The following is a 22,757-nucleotide window of genomic DNA, read 5'->3' on the forward strand; positions in this document are numbered from 1 at the left end:
CAGTTGAATGTATGTCTTTCAAAATATTTAGTGAAAGAAATGTAGCAGCAAGATATTTTTGTGTTACTTCACAAAAATATCCCCTTTTTTCTTATATACTACTGCAATAGGAATTGATACTTGCAATAATTTTTTTTGTGTGTGTTCTGCTAACTAACAAGAGAGACTGTAAATGAAAAATAAACTCCTTTTCAAGGACTATTTTAGAAGAAAACAAATTGTTGTCAAAATGAATGTTGCAGCTTTGGATTAATTAAATTCTTATTTTAATCCTTTATGCTATTTTTAATTTTAAGTGTAGGTAAAAAATGAACTTTCTCTTTCTTTCTCCCTCTCTCTCTCAAACTCTTTTACAAGAAAAGTTTTTTTGTATGATTTTCTTTTTTTTTTTTTTTTCTCTTCTTAAGCTTTATGTGGTGGATATATTCATGGGAAGAGTGGAACTGTTCTTTCTCCAGGGTTTCCTGATTTTTACCCAAACTCTTTAAACTGCACTTGGACTATTGAAGTGTCCCATGGCAAGGGTAAGTATCTAAGATGTTTTGCATATATATAATATCTGTATGGAAAAAAAAAATCAGACACACATAGTTAAAAAAGGAAATGTCCATTATGAGTTAAATCAACACTTTCTGCCATTCCTTTGAGGAAGAAGTTTAACTTCCCAAAATAAATAGCTTCAAAGGTGGGATTTCCAGTTTCTGTTTATTTTTCAAAGGAAGAATTATTTCTAAAGTTGCCAGAGACAGTGTGTTTTATTCTCAGAAAAATGGGAAAGAATAAAATAGGTAAAAATTGGAAAATAATAGCTACTGGTGAAATAGCTCTAAATTTCTCTCAGTCAAAGATGTCAGGATCTTATTGATGGCTCTTTGCTCTTATTGAGCATAAAGGAACAGATTGGATCTGTGTATTGGTAACCTAAGATTTCAGACTTAAACCATTAGAGCAAAAACATATATATCTTTATGTTACATATACAGTAGAGTAATATCTGAGAAAAAAATTACTGAGAAGTATATGGGAAGTTTCTACTTTTTAAAATCTTCTTAAAGACTTGTTGGTTTTATTTTTTTTTTTGGTTTAGAACTCATAAAACATTTTAAATGTAAAATATATGAGTAAATGTGCTAAGAAGAATGTTGTTCCCCATAGTAAATTTTTAAATTTATCATGTATATTATATTTGAAAATTTATTGTATTTGAATACTGAACTGTAAGTCAAAGTTTAATTCATTATTGAATTGGAAGTTGGCAAATGAAAAACAAAAAACTAGTCATTATGTCAGGTAAATGATCAGTTCCAGAAAATAGGAATCTGTATCTATCTATGACTGTACATAAAACTTCTGTATGCTTTGTCCTTGTATTTGGAAACTTCCCTGAAGCTTAGAATTAAAAGCCAGAATTGTGTTGGAGGAAATGTGAAAATAAAACACAAATACAAAATTTCAGCCAAGTATTAATGTATGTCTCCTAGGTAATAATGAAATCAAGATATTATAAGTAAAAGAGAATCACAGGAACATGAAGAGCACCTAAATAATACAAATTTAATTTTCAGCGTGCTGTATAAAAATAGCACTGAATACCATCAATTCTCTTATAGGAACTATTGATTTAAAGTGAGCTAAACAAGCATCCCCATTGCACATAATATTCAGTTGAGTTCATGTGCTTTCTGCAAACTTTATTTTCAGAATTTCCGGTTTTGAGTCTAACTTTTTCTCAAAATGTTTCTGTGTAACATAAAAATTGCTTTCTGTGTGACCTACATATGAAGGAATAGAAAAACTTGTTATTAAATGCTTTTCTTTCCTCCCTTTTTAATTCTTTTAAAGGTGTACAGCTGGTTTTTCATACTTTTCACCTTGAAAGCTCTCATGACTATTTGCTCATCACTGAAGATGGGAGCTTCACAGAACCAGTAGCCAGATTAACTGGCTCAGTCTTGCCCCCTACAATTAAAGCCGGCCTCTTTGGAAATTTTACAGCACAGCTTCGATTTATATCTGATTTTTCAATTTCTTATGAAGGTTTCAACATAACATTTTCAGGTAATGAATTCCATTCTGCTAAATATCCTGAAACTGTTCCAGATAATATTTCACTTGCAGATAACAGAAATATTATGAAACACCATAAAGTAAAAAAACAAACGAACAAACAAACAAAAAAAACCCCACTAATCAAAATTGTATAGTCTATCATAAAAAAACTGGTTGAGGTTTAAAAAGGTGGGCAAAAGAATCAAGAAGAATGTTGGTGATTTGACTGTTTTACGTTTGCCCTGTTCTCACACAAACATTAAAATTGTTGAAAAAGAAATTTAGAAGAAAATTAAGGGGAAAAAATTACAAAGATAGAAGGTACTGGTTCAGAAGAAATGAACTAACTTGTTCTGAAGTATAGAAACCTTATAAAAGCAGTGGTATGCTGACTCAGATTCACAAAGGACTCTAAATTGAAGACTGATTTTGAAATGGAAAATATGTATATAAATAAAACACTTATTAGCTATTGATGTTTTCTACAAGTTATCTCTTTAAGATAAGGGAAACATTTGTTACTGCTTTTTATTTACACTCTTCTAAAACTAGATGACATCTAATATACATTTCTCAGTAATTTTCTTTGCCTATCTCCATTACTAGGAAGTAGAATTACAGATGTAGCAGGGCATCTCACCTCCCAACAAGAGCTCATCTATTGTTTATTAGCTGGTCAGATACACAGGATGAGCTGTCTTGTAGTGAGTTATTTTGGCACCATAGCCAAAATGGCCAGTGCTCTGGCATCTCCCAGCTGCCTATAAACATCTTACTTTTGAAGTGAGATCTTGAAGGTAAGCTGGATTTCTTATTGACACACACTTCACTGACAAACTAGAAAAGCCACACCAAACTTTCACAAAGCAGAAATCCTCAATACATGATCCTGGAAATGTGTGGAGTTCCTCCCATGAGTAGGGATGCTTATTTTAGAGTTACTCCCCAGGGGTTAAGTGAAGAAATCTGTGTTTATTATTGTCATTTTTGGGGTAAATTACAATACTGTTGCTAGCTTTAATTATAGGTGCTTTGAAATAGTGCACTGTTTTATGCTAGGCTGTAATCCACTAGTAGTTCTTTAGTTTCATATTGCTTAGTAATTCTGATTAGGATCTTTGGTGTATTATCTCTGTCTGTTTAATAAATAATTATTTTTATAAATAGACCTGATTTACCATCATTAAAACTTGTGGACCAGAGTAAGTCCTTAAATTTAAGATGCTGCCAAGTTCTGATGCTAAGGCAGGGTTTTTCTGAAGCTTCCCCTTGTCCCATGACACATATGAATGAATCAAGTGCTAGTTGAAATGCACATGCACATGTATATTTTATGGAAGGAGTACATAAGCAACTTTCATCCAACTCTCCTACATCATTTTTCAGGAACTGAAAGCCAATAAGTTTTGTTGAGAATTGGCAAATTTTACAGATGGCTATGATATTTATGAGTAATGTATCTCATTTAGCTTGCATATTTAAAAAAAGAAAAAACTACCTCACTGATTAGAGCAATAGTGTTGGATTCACCCCTATTAAATGCTAAAATAAATTCATTCTGGAGACTTTGGACTCACCAAAGCAGAGGTCAGCAGTTTTACTAGTTTGAAATGTAAATACAAATATTAATTATTTCACTGATATTTTTTTATCACTAAATAAAAAGAATAGAGCACTAGCCAAGTTGTAGAAAAATGCACAAAATATTGTGGATGCAGGGGGGAAAACTGTGCAGTAACAAAAGATATGGATCACGGAACTTTTGGAACACGACTGAAGGTTTATGTCCTATCTACTACTGCTACAACATACAGAGACAGCGTGTGGCACCATTTATATTAAATATACATTTTGAGAAATATTAGGGGGTACATTAACTTTATGAAATTATAAGGTGATTCTGTTTTTTTAATTTCACACAACCAGAATATATTTCTTCTTAGTAAGAAGTGTTTTGTGAGAACAACTGTTTTGAATGTCATCATTGAAATTTGTCATGAAAATTGCCCTGTGCCTAAAGGTATATACTACAGGGTATATACTACAGGGTATCCATGTCTAGCTTAGCCCCCACAGTACTGAGAAGAGGTAGTAAATCATATGTTTTCTAAACTTACAACATTTGCCAGCAGAAACTGATGCAGTTTATAGATTGCCTCTAATATTCAGAACTTTCCTACAAGACAGTTACTAAAGGGAAGAATTTATTTATTCCTTTTATTCCATTTATCAGCTGTTTAAAGATTCACTCACAAACTTTAGTTTGGTTTTCTTCCCTGAATAAATGGAGTCTCTTATTCTAAATAAGATTTCACCCTACTTTCCACTGACCTCCAAGGTTAATGTTCTAGAAAAGATTTTTTCTTATCTGTTGCCAGAAGGGATCTCTTGGGTCTTTTGGATCATATTCTGAAGAATATAAAATCAAACCTTTTCCATTAGATGTTAAGTTGTTCTTTTTCAACATCTTTTCTCAAAGAAGTTGGTAATAGAAAGCAAGCAAAAAAAAATATGGAAAAACAGGATAAACAAAAAGTGATACTTCCACAGCATATTCTTTGGAGATGGGGAAATGAGTGGCTCATATATTCTCTGAGTTAGATTTGTTTCCTATGTAACAGCCCTGAACTTTTTCCCCATTAGTCTATTCTGACTCCTCCTGATGAATTATTCCTGATGTGCAGTTATAAAAGCACCCTTTTTGAAAATGTGTTCATATTCCTTTCATTCACCTGACCTTTTGTTTGTTTTTTAATTAGATTTTCTTCATCACATAATGATTTCTTTCAACTGTAAGGCTCACTTGTAAAGCTGTTTGGAAGTTCAGATTAAAAGAAACTAGAATTATACACAAAGGAAGTAATTAAACAAAATTATAGTAAACCACTTACAGTACAAGCTGATTACAGCTCTTGAAATTAAAAAAATAGATGTAGTATGGGTAGAACACATTAAATACATAATTACTGTATATATAGGCATAATAGACTTATAGAAAGAGTATTGAGTTTTAGTAGAGAACACAGCTCTAAAATACATGTTTTCCAGCTGTTCCATGCTCACACAATGTAAGCAATTTAGTAAGTTTGCTTTTTTCCATGTGGACAACTTGTCCAGATAATAACATATTATGTTTTATTTTCTGCAGAATATGATCTGGAGCCATGTGATGATCCTGGTGTTCCTGCCTTCAGCAGGCGAATTGGTTTTCATTTTGGTGTTGGAGATTCCTTGATCTTTTCCTGTTTCCCTGGATATCGCCTGGAAGGTGCTAACAAGCTCACGTGCCTGGGAGGGGGTCGGCGTGTATGGAGTGCACCTCTGCCAAGGTGTGTGGGTAGGTGGTCACATGCTTTCATTTCATTCATCAAATCGTTAATAGCACATGGCATGTGTCAGAATACTGGGCAGGGAACAAAGTGCTTGGGTTGAGACAGTTGATCCCCAAGCTGTAAAAACTGTAAAGTCAAGATATAAGTAATGCATGTCTCTTTTATATAGAGAACATAAAATACAGAGGAATAATTATAATTATGCCAGCAAATAAGATCAAAATGTCATGTGAGATAAAATGTAAAAGTAATTATTAAACTTTATGTTTGGCACAGTTAAGTTATAAATTTCATGCTTTGTCTTTTGGGGTAGAGAAATGATGCTTAGCGCTTTTAGGTGAAAATACCCTACTTTAAAAACCCTGCTGCTGGTTTTAAGGCTCTTTTTTCATATTGTGTTGGTATTCTTGTAATTCTAAACTTTTGGGATTTTTACAGTTTACAAACTGCATCACAGTGTTTTTAAACTTTATTTTTCAAAATTAGTGTTTGGTTGTTAAACATCAGTAACTACGTACTCAAATTGGCTGAACAGTTCTTTTCTCGGAAAAGCTCCGGGACTGTATTTTATGAAATTTGTGCTGTTGCTGTATTTCTGAAATGATTTTATCTCCACCATGTCAAGTGAATCTCATCAGCTGCTATTGACATAATGTTCCTGAAAAGTCAAATACTTCCATACAGCTCTAAATGGATTTCCTTAAGAGGGTTCTTGTTTTTAAATAAGATTTTATTTAATGAAGGGAGAAATTCAGCTTCAGCTTCTTTCTTTTATTTATTATAAAAGATGGATCTTTATATCTGAAAAAGTCACCGACATTGTATGTGCATGTAAGATACATAGGAAAAAAAAAAGTATCTCAATTTTTTTTTTATAATGGAGTTATTTATTCCATGATAAAATGATGTTACAGATGAGACAGAAACCAAAATAATATGGAGTTTGCCATTTATTTGGAAATTCTAGATTTAAATCTTAGTCTATTTTCAGCCCTGGGATACGTGCTTGGTTTGGGGGTTGTTTGGGGTTTCTTTCTTTCTAAGGGGTTTCTCTGTGTTTCACTCAAACATGTTTAGTTTATTTTAGATATCATAACATTTTAGTCATCAGCAAAAATATTATTATCTTGTGCTGAAGAAAAAAGACATTCTATATGATGCATGTTTTTGTAAATTTTGTTAACTTTTAAAAAGCCTTTCCTACAGTATCTATAGTAATAAGAGATTTATACCCGATATCTTGAAAATGCTCACTTGGCTATCCTCATAAAGTAAATGAGACATTGAAAAGTTACAAGGATTATCAAAGTATCAATAATTCGCTAAATGAAGTATCAGCCATTGAATTAGCTGTGAATTTATAGGACTAATGTAACCACTTACTGTGCCAGACACAGATATGTATGTTCTGCCTGTAGGTTCTCCCAAGCATAATTTAGTGATACACATCTAATCATATATATATATGATATGTCTGCCATTTACATTGAAACAGAATTCATTTACAGAGAGCCCAACATTTCCTTTTTGTTCTTATCTTTAGTTTTTAGCAAATTTGTCAACCAGCCCTGAGACGCTTATGTCACTAGATCCATGTATGAGATCCCACTTTGTAACTGATTAGTAAAACCTTTTATAAAGTATGCAAAGACAAGTGGCACTTCTCTAAAATAAGATGATCTAAACAATTCTTTTAACTCAACCTATGTCTTAATTTGATATCTTGTAGTGTAGCAAGGCAAAGATTTATACAATGCAACTAAGACAAATGCAAGGAAAGAAACTTTGCTAGGCAGCTGAGTGAAACAGGGTAAAGGTATACTCAGTGCCCTTCATAGCTGCTTTTAGAAATGATTTTTTTCTTAACACTTAGAGGGTTTACAGAAGTCCCTTTTCTTGTTGCCATGGCACCTAAGACATTAGGGGTGAAGATATCCTCTTACTCTTAAAAAGAGCTGACACAAAGACTTCTTTCTCAGAAGAGTGAAAAGCAATGGGTTGTCGTGAAATCTGCTGTATTTGGAATCTACATTTGGAATTAAATCTAGTCTCAATTCAGTACATTACTGGGTTCAGTAGTCTCTTGATTATTACTTCCTAATTGTCATTTCTACAGTGACCAAACTCTCTTACACAATATATATACATCAACAAGAATTTTCAAGTCTTTCTATGACATATGGTAATACAGTCTTTGGAGATACTTTTAATTAGATTCAGGATGAAAGCCCTTCAAATTTAATTGTACTTAATTTATAAACTAAACATTCACATGAGCACATGCTGATTTGTATCACAAAAGTTGTATTCAGTTTCATCTGCTGTTGAAAAAACCAACAAACCAACAGGGTTTCCAAAAGTCTTGACCTTCTCCATCCAAGTAAATAATGTAAAATCCTTCCTCTAGGGTTATCTCAAACATGTCGTGCACTTTTCCTGATCAGAGAACTATTTGTGTCTTTCTACCCTTTCATCTTCTTTAAAGAGTTATTTTCCAGGTAAAGAAAAAGCAGAGCTTGGGAGTTGTAGTTAGCCTAACATCATTATGCTGCCATTCCTAATTTAAAACTTTGAGTCCTCTATGAACAACATTATCATAACTTTCAGTGTCCTTCTCTCCATGCTGTGCAGGTAGATCATCTTCTCCTGGATTTCTTTATCTGATTGCCTGAAAGTTGGTTGGCTCTCAGAATAAAGCAGCATACCCTCTTCTGCAATAAGAACCCTCCTTTTCACAACAAAATACACCACCAAGTCTACCTGCAAAATCAGATTCATATTCATAAACAGGTGGACTTGTAAATCTTATTTCCTTGTGTCAATCATTCACTCTTTTATCTTTTCAATTAGCATGATTTTGTGTAGCTCAGCTATACCCTTCAAGTTGTTTTGCATACTATTCCACCTGACACCCAAGTTTTGAAGAGACTAGCTAGGGTTTTCCTTTGAGTCATCACCCCATTTCTAAATGTGTCCTCCAGATGGATCTGTCCCTTGACTAGAAAGCAGTTTGTGCCTACAGCCACTTACTTGCTACTATTTGGGGAAAAGAGCTTTATGGTTGAAAAGTGTGCAGAAGATCCAGGACCTTAAGGCTGACTCCCTTTACACTGTTTAAAGAACACATATAATTACCCCAGGTGGTGTCAAATTTTCCCCATCTCAGAAGACTAAACTTTTTTTTTCTTTAAAGGGGTGCTTTTCCTATAGAAGCTAGTGTCTAGTGAATTTTCAGTTTACATTGACATGATATAGCTTTTCAAGAACATCCCGTCCTTCCACCTCTATATACCAAGTGTGGGAACACTGGAACTGCCAATCTCCTTACAGGGAGTTTCTCATTCTTGAATTGTTTATAGGAAGGTAGTGGGGTCATCCATAAAAAAATATCATTTCCTCTCAGAGTTTCCTCAAAAAACTCAAATAACAATGGTAGTTTCCCTGACAATTGTCCTAGTAGCTGAAAACTGCAGATGAGACACTCTACTCTTTTTACAAGAGTACTGCTTCCCGTCTTTCCAGACATGGTAACTGCATTTGGGAGAACTTTCACATGATTTTTACTGAACTGGTGACTCCCTGCAGTACATATGCTACAGTTAGGCTTTTCTGCAGTTTCCCACAGTATAAAGGACACAGACAGTAATTTGAAGGAAAAAGAGTCTATCTAACTGTATATAGCTGTTATTTGAGAGATGTTGTCTCAATGTACATTCACAGTTATTTTTTTTACCCCTCTCCTCAAAATTCACCATAACTAAGAGGAATGTGACATTAAGGGGAACTCTACTACTTTTCTATTTTGCCCGATGCACAAAATTGAGTAATCAGCACATTACTCATAGATAATGTCAAGAGAAAACTATCTTTTTAGCAATACTGACATATGGCTACCAGGAAGATAAACATGCATAAGATCTTGAAAAGAAATGTCACTAGCCCATATCTTTTGATTTGAGAGTATTGATGTAAATATTTGGGTTTTAACTGTTCTGAAATAACTTGTGACCTATGAGGATGTTAACCTTATCATCTGGTATGCTACTGTAATTGGTGTGTGACAATGTGTGATGGTTTAATTTTCCAGATCTACTTCTTGATGATTTGCTTATCATTTAAAATTACTGGGTTTATATTGTGTGTGTAGGTGAAAAACAAGCTACTGGAGTACAGACAAGTTCCTCCTGATTATCTTTAGTCTAGTTGAGATTTGCCACCAGAAAACAGCTTTCGTCCCCTTCATTTGTTTATATTTTATCTAGTGTTATTATTTGTTATTTTGTTGTTATTATTGCTTTAATTATTATTCCAGTGTTTTCCAGAAAATCATTCAAAAACATGTATTTTGTTAGTAATTATAGTTGTGATGAATTGCTGACACTACTTCTACACATATAATTTTTTCCCGTTATGCCATTTGCTTTCCATAACTGCAAATGTTGTATATACCTTTAAAAATATATTCCTTTTTACTTATCTCATAACTGTGAAGACAAAACTATCTCAGCATGGATGAATATTCTTACTACCTTTTTCCTTCCAGCAATAACTCTTTTTTCCTCTACCTATAATTACACAGTTCTATTATAGTTTCATTTACATTTCACAGCTGACTACTTTTTCCTGAGGACAAACCCCAGCTTTTAGTGAGCAGTCCCCCTAGAGTACAGATCCAAGAATAAAGTTTCAAGGCAGTCACGCACCTCTGCATATCCACAAAGCTGTGTGAATCTCAGAAGCTTGGTGTCCAGAAATGAGAGGTGGAACAACTTCTTATTGAAGTCCATTGAAGTCCCTGATTCTGAGGCTAATGTCCACCTGAAGGAGACAGTCAAAATCAGATTTCTGATGTTATCATACTGTCATCACTAACCTTTTAAACAGGATCCACATTTCATATTTTCAGGAAATTTGTTACCAAAGCAGATTTTCTAAATCTCATCTAACAAACCAAGACTATGCTTTTAATCATACTTTTCTTACTTTAGAGTTTTCTTTAAGTCAAACTATTCAGGAGCTTTCTAATACTCTGTCTTGGAGTTTTATTACTATTAGAAAATGAATTGAAAGATTCATAGATTTAGGGAGGCATTGTTAGGAAGAAACCAAACAAACCAGTGAACCAGAAGACCCTGAAAGCAAAATGAACCTCTAGTTCATTAGAGGTCATAGGAAATGGCAAAAAGCTTCCATTTGCAGGGGTAGGAGAGACTTTTCTGTCCTTGAGGAAGGATATAAAGGAGTTGTTTCAACTTATACACAATTCTTTTGAGTCTGAGGGGAAGGGAAGGGAAGGGAAGAAAGAAAAAGACATGCGTACATTAATTCTTGGAGAAATAATTGAAATAGTACCTACTGTGTTTTGACAAGATCTGTAAAATTAAGAGGATGCTTTCCTATTAAAACACATCTAAATCACTTGTTACACAGCTTAAACTAGCACATAGTACACAAAATTTGTTCTGTAAATATCAGCTGCTTACATGGATCCAATTTAGATTCTTCAATTCCCACATCTGCCAACTATAAAGTCTGCCAAAACACAGCATTCAAAGACAAGGTCATTAAATAATCTTTCTATAAAGGAAAAAAAATCTATATGGTTACCTGTGTCTTCTCAGACTCTTTGAGGAGTAGGGTATGTGCAAAAACAGAAATGTTTAACAAAACAAGATACCTGTGAGTATGCACACTTCCAGAGATAGGTGGCCAAGAAGTAGGGGCTGAGGCAGAGGAGGGAGTTTAGACCATAGTGTCAAATACATGCATCTGATGTACACTGAAATTACCTCATTAGTAAATTTTAAAATGTGACTTTATCATTTGCAGTAATCCTCTAAAAAGGTGAGGAATGAGAGAGGAGACATTTCTTTCTTTCCTTCCCATTTGACAAAGATACTCTGTTGACTGATTATGGAAGGCAAGGTGTAAAAACTGGTGTGGAGATCTCATTACAAAGTATGGAGCTCAGATGTAGGTGCCTTCTCTTTTCAAAAGACTTGAATTTCATCAGGAGGGAGTGAGCCACATTTGACTCCTCTTGGGTGGTCATTCCTTTCAAACCTGTCTCTGATCTGCAGAGGGTAAATGTCTTTTTCCCCATTAACCCTCTCTGAGAAGTCAGCTTGACTTTCTACCAGGGAAATCCTTTCAAAAGGCCCAGGTTACACCAGAAAACCTTTCAGCGGGTCTCACATACCCAGGTTATACTGAGGGGAAAAACATTATCATTATAATTTCAGAAAAAAAATGGCGGTCATCATTTGACTTGCTCTTGTAGTTGTACCCTTCAGTGACCCACTGAGAGTCAATGTCCTTCTCCTCACAACCTTCTCTGAGGTTGACTTTCTCCCACAGAAAACCCTTCAGTTGGTCCAGGTCACACCAGAAAACCCTAAATATCTTTCAACCACACTGACCACTCCACCACATCCAACGGATCCTGTGTGATTTTACAATTATGTAATGTTCTGGTCTGGCCAGTGGGTTTAGGGGAAGGTAACTTGATTGACTCTGGGTGGTTTGTGAGAGAAACAAGAAGAATTCTCAAGACTAGAGTGAAATGACACTGAATTAGCAGAATATATCTTATATCTATCTATTATATCTATCTATCTGTCTATCTCTATGTGGGTGTGTGGCAGGTTTATTTTATAGCAGTTTGATTGCAATGGAAAGAAGGTATGTGGCCACTGTTGTTATAATCTATAGAAATATAAAAAAAAAAAAATTAAGAAAATATATCAGGAAAATAAAAAAGAGATAGAAACAACAGAAAAAACAGAAGTAGAGAGTGGAGAGAAAAGTTATCACTGCACGAGGATCCAGCAATGAGACTATTGCAACTGAGATGTCCATTGCTTTTGACGGTGGTCACAGGGGTCTTAGGATGAGGGAAGAGACGTAGATCTGACTCTATGTTACAGAAGATTTGATTTATTATTTTATGATATTTATTACATTAAAACTATACTAAATAATAGAAAGAAAAGTTTCATCTCAGAAAGCTAGCTAAGCTAAGAATAAAAAAGAAAAAAATGATAACAAAGGCAACTGCCTCAGACTCTCTGTCCGAGCTAGCTCTGCTGTGATTGGCCATTAATTCTAAACATCTACATGAGACCAATCACAGATGCACCTGTTGCATTCCACAGCAGCAGACAATCATTGTTTACATTCTGTCCCTGAAGCCTCTCAGCTTCTCAAGAAGAAAAATCTTAAAGAAAGATTTTTAATAAAAAGATGTCTGCGACAATTGCTCAAAGTGATGATTGTGGTCTTGATCCATTGAGGATGGGGAAAGCCCCCACAACATAAAGTTCAGAGTTTTTCTTTGATAGTTTATTACATTTATGACATTTTCTAATGTTTCTCAGTATAGTGTAGCCAGTCATGCCTTATCAGAAGGGATGAATACCTTCAGGCCTATGTGTGAATGTCTAGATAACTCCCCTGGGAATGAAGTTTTTCATCTGAGCCAGTTGCCTTTTCCCTTATCTGGCTCAAAAGCCAGCTTGTTGCTAAACAAAGGTTGGTTTGTAGTGGTCATCATCTGGTGTTGGGTCCTCACCCCCTCTGCACCAGGGCTGCTCTTATGCAGAGGTTTCACCACCACGCATCCAAAATGCCTCCTTCTCCTCCCCTTCCTTTGGAGGGGGGTGCAAACCTGGCCTCAGCAAAGCACCCTGCTGCTTTTGCAAATGAATGATTGTTTAAGTTATTAACCCTTAACATTCCAGTCTCTCATAAGAGGGAAGAAACATTTGAATTTGTTCTTCAACTCTCCTTTATGTGATTATCTCAACAATTATATTATTTGATTTGCAATTCCGTCTGCTTGCCTACGCTTTCCCTGCTCACTATCTCTTTAAGAAACTGTGTAATTTTACCTATATATGACAAATAATGAAAATATTATTTGTGCACTACAGATTACACAGTGTACACTATATTCAGCTCAAATAAGCCTTTAATGGTAAGGATTGAACAGAGTTCAAACACAGCATATAAAAGAGTAGTTATAATATAAAATAGTTATATTGTAAAATCTTAGTTTTGAGTGCTGGGTCTTTTTTATTTGGTTTGATTTTTAACCTGTGTTATTTCCTGTCCTCAATGAGTCATTTCTACTCAAGCTGTAAAAAACCTAATCCCTAAATCAATTCCTAAATCAAGCAGTAAAAAACTTAAAAGGTAAAGCTGAATAGAAAGCACCCCTGTATATTTTCATTTTGAATTTAAGTAGTGTTGCTCCTTTATTAAATTTTATGTGGCACTTGAATTTTAATAGTGTTTGAGTGAAATCTTCACTGAGGTATTGCTCACTGGTATTCACATTAATATCATGTTAATTTATCATATTCAGTTGTTATATTAAATAGTACTTGAATAATTGGCAGGGTGCTACAATAAAATGCTGACACCATTTAATAAGCTGTTTCTTTTTAATAGTTTAGTTAGTATTCATTGCAAAGTCATCAATTGTAATTAATGTACTCTGTCATGCTGTAGCATTGAGTTAATTTCCAGTGAGATTGAAACAAGTGGAAACCCTGTTAGTGTGAATAGCACTGGAAATTTCTGTGAGACCCCTGAGATCTGACATTCATTGTTTTCTTTAAAGTCTCTGTAGCATAAAATCTGGATTTGAGTTCACCTTTAGGAAGTCAGACTAAGTCTGGAAATTGATGTTCATTTTTAGCTAGAGTTTAGGCAGAGAGAGCTCTCAGTTAAGAGCTGCTCATGAACAAGAAACCTTATATAACATCAGTAGCTGAGTCTCTGAATCTTCAGACAGAAACAAGGATGTTCATGCATTCAGGACCCACTGTATTTCAGAATTTTTTATTTAAATGCTATGTTATGTCTATAGGCTGTTTTTTGTTTTATACTATGTATTTCATAGTTATTTGATGTTTTCTATAATTTCTGGGTTTTTTTCTCTTAAAGCACTGCATTTTTTAAAATACAATCAAAAGGTTGCATTATTTAATCCCTTCTTTCAGTTTTTGACTGTATATTGAGAATTTGCTTGAGTTAGTATTTGAGTCTTACTGTCTGAAACTTTTAAAAAGATATAAAATAAAATCTTTAAAATATATTTGCCATATAATAATAACAGGTTTGAGTTGACTCTATCTGAAAACTGAAACTTTAGTATTCAGGAATCACTACAGATTTCAGCTGGAGTGACTTTTATGAGACCTCAATTACCTTTATCTGAGGCCTGGTATGAAGTAATAGTCACCTAAAGTTAGAAGGAATAAAGATTGCCTCAAGTAACCCTTTTGCCTTCTTTCTATGGCTTAAGGTTATGTCTGCTATGTGTTGTTTCCTGCCAAGACAAATAATCTAGGGATGTTATGTCCAAAGATTATTATCAGATGATACTAGAAAGAGTAGACAAAAATATCAAAATAATTTAAATACAAAAAAAAAAATGCCCATATCTTGGTTTGTGCCAATAATCCCCTGAGGCCAATTAACATCATAGGGTTTGTTTTGAGAATGTGAGTAGTGCCTTTTTTCAGTGGCATATGGATTGAGAACTAATTAAGCAAACCACAGAAAAGGATTTGCTGCTGTTTAGGCCTTCCTTTCCTGCTTCATTGTTTTGTGCATTTGAATGGTACAAAAAATACAGGATAAGAGGTTTGTTTTCAGCAAAGAATTTCAGTAGGGTTTTCACTGAGGCATTCTAACCTCACCACCATCATACAGGTGCTGCTTAAAGAATACTAAGAGAGGCTGACATGACCATGCTTTAGTAGTGCAGTCCACAGCTGATGACCTAACTTTACTTGAAATCTATCTCAGAGAAGCAAAGAGAAGAAAGGAGAAAGAAAAAACAGGGAATGCCACTTCTCAGGCACTAACTGGTAAGAGTGAGGAAAGAATCCTCAGACAAAAAACTCTCTCCAGTAAAGGTAGTGGTGGCAATAATAATGATAATAGTAATGAGGAAAAATCCCAATATCTTCTTGCTTTCTTCCTGATACGGTTACACTTTTCATGCAGACTTTCTCAAGATTCTCACTGGTAGCTTATGATACTGTTTACACCAAATAGATCATATGTGTGTGCTGCAGACTAAATAGTATTTAACGTGATATATTTGTGCATATATTTTATTGTATAATATTTATTGTGCATTAAAATAACTATGAACTGCTCATTTACTACAAGGTTCTATTCAAGTATGAAGTTACAAGATAAACACTACCAGATCTGGAATGATGTGATCTCTGGGTAGAGTTACAGGCTAAAATTACAAGGCTAAAAAATGAGCAGTGGGATGAGAACAGTGTGATTTAAGAATCAAGGGCAATCACTTTTTAGGAGAAACCCAGCATAACATCGTTTCGAAATTCAGTAGTGCCAGGTGAGAAAAACAGCACTTGTGAAACCAGAGTGAAAGTAATGCTGCAGCCACCCACCAGTGTGCAGATGAAAAGTTATAGGTGCACCCTCAATGTGGAGGGCAGGCAGCAGAGTTGCAGATGAAGGACTGCTGACAATACAGACTCAGCCACTGTGTAGTGAGTTGCTGTGGAAACTCCATGTGCACCGCAGTTTGATGCAGTGTTCCAGTTAAGAGGAAGTTTCAGCTCCTAGACTATATCACAGTTTGTAAATGAATCCATGCTTGAGTCCAGTCATGTATTGTGTCTGCCCTGAAGAAGTCATATTCCCAGCTTTAGAGACCCTTCACTGAATGTGGGGGAACCCTAAGTTTTTGCCGTTATGTGAAGGGAGAGCATACGATGCTTTATCTGTGATCCCCTTTGCTCTTTTATTGATGTTGCATAACCATCCTACTGGATAAATAACAATATTGTCAAACAGAAATATAAAGAATGTCTGAGCTCAGCTTCTTCTCATACTTCATAACCTGCTGCACAATTTTGCAAGTACAATAAAAGTATTCTGCACTCAGTGGAGTGCTTTGTGTCAGAGAAGCCTTTAAACTGACAACATACGACTTTTATTTGATCTCTGCTTTGGAGATCTGCTTAAAATCCTGTCCAACCTTTTAGCAAGATGTATGGAAGAAAAAATAATAAAGTAAACTTTCCCATTAAACAAAGTTATTGTTACATTTTACATGAACTGAATTTCAAAGCATTTCAAAAATCCCTGAATTTTGTTTGTTTTATAGTTTGTGCTCATATTTAGGAAGTGTTTGATGATCTTCAAAAGATCTACCCTCTGCAGTTTCCTTTTATCCAATTTCAAGTGCGACAATGAAAGAAAGAAAAAAGTTACTTATTTAGATAGAATTTTGTGACTTCATTAAGCACAAGAACAAAGAATGGGGTCAAGTATCTCTTCCAGACAGATTACTCTCTCTGAAAGGGAATTAAAGAACAGTTTGATAAAGCAGCATTTTTCAGTCTGCTGCACTTCTTATCAAGGTTATAATAGACAACTTGGAAACTGTAGTAATTAAAGCATGTAGTTCCTCTAAAATCTTTTAGAGGAGGAAACAGTCAATATGAGTATTTCTTTTGCTTTCATGGTTTTCTGGCTCACTGGTGGGTTTTTTTCAATTTATTTTTCTGTTTTTTTTTCTCTTGACATACTTTTTACATATTCTCTGGTGAAAAATATATTGGATATTACACTTCTTTTTGGTCACAGGATATAATTGAAATACATGATTAAATTGAAATATACAAAATGAGAGCTGGATCTTAATTGTTTAATCTAGAGAGTAGCTTTAGGTGTTACTGACCATATTGATAATAAAAAAACCTAAAACTTTGAATCAATGTACTTTGTATCTTGAAAAGTAAATAGATAAAATTAAAATAGATTGGTACAGAAACAAAGGAAAGGGAGATATGCAGCACAGAGAAGAGATCTCTGTTATGTCATAACATGTATTTCAGTGCTACATTTTTGAGGTATTATATCATATGCAGATTTTAAGTTCTTTAGTTATACCTACATTATACTAATCTATGCATATCCACATAACCACACAGAGAGCACGGTGAAATATATACATTTTCTTTAAAGGCTACAGCTTGAGGTGTTAGTCCTGAAAATACTATTTACATAGAGTATATTCAATAGGTATGTTGTAGTTTACCCGTTCACCCAAATTCACCTTGATGCTTCCAACACAAGGTTGTGGATCAAAATATGGGGACAGAATATCAACAGTAATTACTTTAAGATCAGTAAAGATTATTTCTCCTGGCAAATTCCATACCTGTCAATGTTTGCATAATTTAAGACTTGTAGATACTAATAGAGATATAGTTGATTTTTATCAAAGAAATGGTGCATATTGGTAATATTCAGTGAATTGTAGTTAATAAATGAAATTATAATCACATACAAGATATTTTTTCTCATGTGGGGGAGTGAGAAATCTTTTTCATCTTTCTGGGCTGGGGAGGCAGTTCATGTTGTCAAGATGAAAGCAGGTTTCTGGAACTGAGCAGGTATCTGGAAGGCACTGAAGTATGGAAGTGGCCTCTGCAGTCAAGAACTAAAGAGCTCTTTAGTTCTTGATATAACATAATAGCATTTTTCTGTTTGAGATAAAAAAGTCAGTAGTTACTCATAGAACACATGTGCTAGATAGGTAATGTTGCATTACATCTTTTAAGGCTGGCAGTGCTTTAGTTTTCAGTTACCATAGGTGGACAAGCTATGTCCCTTCTTTACACAAAACTGCTACAGCTGGATCTCTCATTTAGAATATAAGAGATGTGGCTTTATTTGCTTTGTATCTATAAAAGAATTTTAAAGTGTATCTGATGCTTGCTAGCAGAATCATCTTTTCAATGTTGCCAAAGGCTCTTGTTTCATTTTGCATAGGGAATTAAAAATCAGAGGTGAAGAAATGGAAGTGAACGTCAATATATTTTTCCAGTCTAGTAGTTCAGTGCTCACAAGGTAGCAGTGAATATTGATTCATGAGTTACTTCAGATTTTTTTTTTCCCAACTGTTAAATGTATGAGTTTCTTCAAAGAAGTATTCCTTCTCCCTTATTTAATGCCCTATCCGCTGTGCTAAAGACATTAGTCGGCATTTGTTTGCTTTGTGACTGATTTTCAAATCTCTCTGTGTGAGGCAGAAGTAGTAGGAGATTCATGTTCAAATCCCCAGAGGCAAAGTGAATTGAATTTAGGTGTCACACATCCTGGCTGCATGTGTTAATTATGATATAAAAAAGTAGCAGCAGTATCAGCTAGTGTAAATATTTTTAAAGAAAAAACATGAACACGTTTTCCCACACCATTCAGTAAAATATTAGGATCTTGAAGGGGAGACATTCCTTTGACTGCTTAAGCTTTTCCTGCTGCCAAGGCCAGACTCAGTATTGCATTTCATTGAGTTTCTAGTTCATAATTATGAGAAGCGTGGCAATGCAGTTCTGGATGGCAGTGTGTGGGAGCAGTTAGAAAAATGGTCAATTGAAGTCCTTGGGTCATAGGGTCTGCTGTATATCTGGGCATTGGTGACAAATAGCAGAGATTTCAATTAGCACACTTAGAAGCTCCAACAACCTGGAGAAATAAGGAATTTTTCTATCAATGAGGACAACATTTCTTTGAAAAAAATCTCCCGGCCAAGATATTGGGGGAGCTAATTAAACATGGCCTTGACTTGATATCCTAAGATTAGCAAAATACAGCTAGAAAACTTTAACCTGACCTGTGACAGGCTTTGAATATATTGAGGAAAGGAAATTACAAAGAAGGGCTTAACTTCCTTTGAAAGCCTCTTTCTGGGGTCTGTGTTAGTGATTTGCTGACTGACACAAGATGAGGTAGGGAACTTGACTGGCCAGATGACATGAGCAAGCCTTTGTCATGATAATGAATGGAATGATGGGGCCTGATGAAACTGAATAGCTGTCAGATATTTGCAAGGGATTTGAAAAAGGGTAACATGAATATGGTTTTATAGCATGGGTTGGAGGTATATGAGTGCCAACTTGAGTTCAGAGAACTTTGCCATGTAATTGAAGATTAGTAAATAATTGATCATGTTAGAATACATCTTCTTCTTTCTGAGAGTACCATATTTTAGTAGGGTAGTAGTATTTTGATTTTAGTTTGTAACTCTCATATCCCTTATATGTCAATACTTTTATTCACAGATCTAAAATTACCATGGCTTTGAACCTTGGAACATAGACCTCTTGATCAAGAAATGTGTCAAGTTCTAGATTTTGGAAAGCTCATTGTACACTTTCTCTATAACTGCATATGTCTTAGTGGTTTACAGTCACTGAAAAAAATGTAGAATATTTCATGAACATTAAGTAAGAAAAAATCCTTTGCTTCCATACTTTTTTCTCGTCAAAGATGTACTTGTGTTTTTCTAGTTCTTTAAAGGAGGTAAATAAGAAGATACTGATGCAGCCTAAGGGACCGTTGGTTTTTTGCATGCCTTTACCTAGGCAAACACTTGTTTGCAGAAAGGTAGTGTAGAGTACTGGTGTTGTAAATGTTTTACATTAATGTGGCATTAATTTTGGCATTGCTTTGAATTACATTTTATAAACTTAATCAGTCCCACCTTCCTCCTAAAATCCAAGACAAAAATAGCTACATATGGATATGTACACACCAACAGATACAGAGAGACATTTATATGAATCCCTATGTAATAAGTATCACACACTTGACATGCTTTACCAAAGAAGTATTGAAATAAAAAATCTAGTTTCTCAGTGTACTACAGTTCTTTGAAACATTTAGGCAATGTAAAGTGACTTTAAACATGTTAGAAATACCTTATGCATCCTACATTCTCCAACAAGGAAAGAGTTCATCTGTCTGAAGCTTGGTGGCAAGCTTATTCTCCAACACCCTTCTGCCTGTTAAATATAATGTAGCTCAAATTTGAAGCTAAGGAAGGGGAGAATATAAAGCTCTACATTAAAACAGCGAATGAGTTCTAACTTTACATGCTAGATAAAGATCCTGAGCCAGTTTATTGGTGATTTCCTTTTTCATTTTGCCTAAGGAGATCCCAAACGCAGACTAAAAATAAGGCTTCATGTAAGATTGTTTTTGACTCATTCCCCCTTCCCTTGTTCCCCTTTTCATCCTTACTTCCCTCCTTTGCACTTCCCTTCGTCCATCCCTGCTGTCCTCTCCTTCTCCTTCTTACTCCCTTTCTTTCTTCAGATTCATTGTAGGGAGGAAGTAAAAAATACACTCTAATTTTTGTACTTTTCAAAAGCAAGAGGGACATAAATTTGGTATCTGAAGCCTCGGAAATGTAAAACCAAAATGTTTAGACTGCTTCTTTGCAAATATAAATCATATATTGCTTCTTGAATTCTTCTCAAATAAATGCTTTACCATCCTAAAACCCCTAAAAATCTATTAAATATTTTTAGAAAAAAACCCAGATTTTTTCTAAACCTACACCTTCTTTGACAGGGCGTATCTGTTATTTTACAATTATACATTAATTTATTATTATTTTATCTTTTTTGTTTTTTACAAAACTCCAAATGAGGTCTAATGATGTTCTGGTCAAAAAAAACACAAGGTATTTTATCCCTAGACTGAAAAATGAGATATCAATATCAATTTCATACAGCTAAAAACAAGCTGAAGATTAATTGTTGGTATGTTAATGATAATGTGGGATTTTATAAGGTATTTTTAGGTCATTTTTAAGTAGTTTAAATATCTGTTTGAACAGTACACCAATATTATTTGCTGTCTGTTTAGATGTTTTCATCTATGTGGTGGAATTTATGTTGCATATTTGGCATTTTTGGCATAATTTTATTAGTCTTTATTCAAAATTCAAACTGAGTCCATGGTCTGGAACATACCACTCCTCCTGCTCTTTATTATTTTCTTTACTGGGGAGCTGCAACAAGAAATGTCTAATGAAAGTGTCAATTGGTGCCTACTACAGATGGCTGTGAAAAAGACTCACCTACTCTTTACCCAGAAAGGAAAGGATCTGTCTCTTTGGCATTGACTGATGTCAATAAATGTTGGTTTGTTTTTGTTTTTATTTTTGTTTTATTCCAGGTAGAGAAAAACATGTTTGAATGCTCTTGATTTAGTACCAGATTGTTTTTTGATTCATTTTTTGTTTCTGGTTTTTTTTTTTTTTTTAGTTTACTGCCTGCTTTTTAAAATACTTATTTGCAAAGCTGAATACAGAGGTAAAATCAATATTATGCCTATTTGAAATATGACCACAATAAGTATATTTCAATAAAGCATTCTATTTTTATGGATCCAGGCTAACCTGCATTATTGGTTAGTCTGATGGGAGGACTAGGGGATAAATTGAAGGTAAAAGCACATAAGTGCACATAATAAACAGACCCAGTGAAATGCAGGAGATGGCAACTGTGATAGGGTTTCTAGGAGGTTGTCCTACAGATGAGCCCTGATAGAAATATAATTTTCCTAGATAGCCTGTTAGAGATTTCTGATAGACTGATAGAGTCTAAATATTATTGCTAGTAACTCATATTTTCTTGAATTGGATAATTCACTTCTTTTGTTTTAATGTGTCTATTTTCTTTAGCTGAATGTGGAGCAACTGTCTCTGGAAATGAAGGAACATTATTGTCTCCAAATTTTCCATCTAATTATGACAACAACCATGAATGTATCTATAAAATTGAAACTGAGGCTGGAAAAGGGATCCATCTTAGAGCCAGGACCTTTCAGCTGCATGAGGGAGATATTGTTAAGGTAATAAGAAAAATTATTTCAATTTCTATGCTAACTATTCATATTGCATGAATAAATCTGTTTCCAATGGCAATTATCTTTCTTTTCATATCCAATAGGTGGATAGCGTCACTGCCTTGATACTAGATTCAAAGAAACTATCGGAGACATTGTGATTTCAATTACATTTCCAGACGTATTAGACTGTTTAAAGTGGTTTAAATCTTAAAAGGAAACCTAAAATTTGAACTTGGATTTTGAATATCAAGTATTTTTCTCTCTTTACACAATATTTATAAGTGTAGCACAGGGATTTTTTTTTCCCTAAATGGAAACTAACATTACAATATTGACTATAACTTATAGTAATAGAACTATAACTTAGTTATAGAAGCTGTCTTTCATTCTTTTACATTGCAGGCACCATTTGAAACATGGCCTAAATATATATAGATTTTGAGCATCTACTTTTCTACAGCATGGTAATAAGTTGCTTTTTCCTAATAGTAGCTGTTGCATTCTTGTATGTACTGAAAATCCTAATATTCATCTGAAGTACTGACCATACATTAAATTAGTATTTCAATTTTAATGTCCCCAAATTTTTGGTTAATTAATACTTAAAATCACAAAGTATTGAGAATTCAGTTAGCAATTTCCTTTCTGGATATCTTCCAGCAACCCATTTAACTTGTT

General features: G+C 34.3%; 1 protein-coding gene across 2 annotated transcripts in view; it reads left to right on the forward strand.

The window, feature by feature from the left end:
• Positions 1–22,757, forward strand: part of CSMD1 (CUB and Sushi multiple domains 1) — a 1,075,408-nt gene that overhangs the window by 844,695 nt on the left and 207,956 nt on the right. For both annotated transcript variants that reach the window (XM_054629077.2, XM_077174973.1), the window contains exons 19-22: positions 408–524; positions 1,843–2,058; positions 5,198–5,386; positions 21,913–22,082. In XM_054629077.2, coding sequence (XP_054485052.2) covers positions 408–524; positions 1,843–2,058; positions 5,198–5,386; positions 21,913–22,082 — 692 coding nt within the window. The remainder of the gene's footprint in view (positions 1–407; positions 525–1,842; positions 2,059–5,197; positions 5,387–21,912; positions 22,083–22,757) is intronic.

This window comes from Agelaius phoeniceus, chromosome 3, assembly GCF_051311805.1.
Source record: "Agelaius phoeniceus isolate bAgePho1 chromosome 3, bAgePho1.hap1, whole genome shotgun sequence".
In the NCBI taxonomy this organism is placed as follows: Eukaryota; Metazoa; Chordata; class Aves; order Passeriformes; family Icteridae; genus Agelaius; species Agelaius phoeniceus.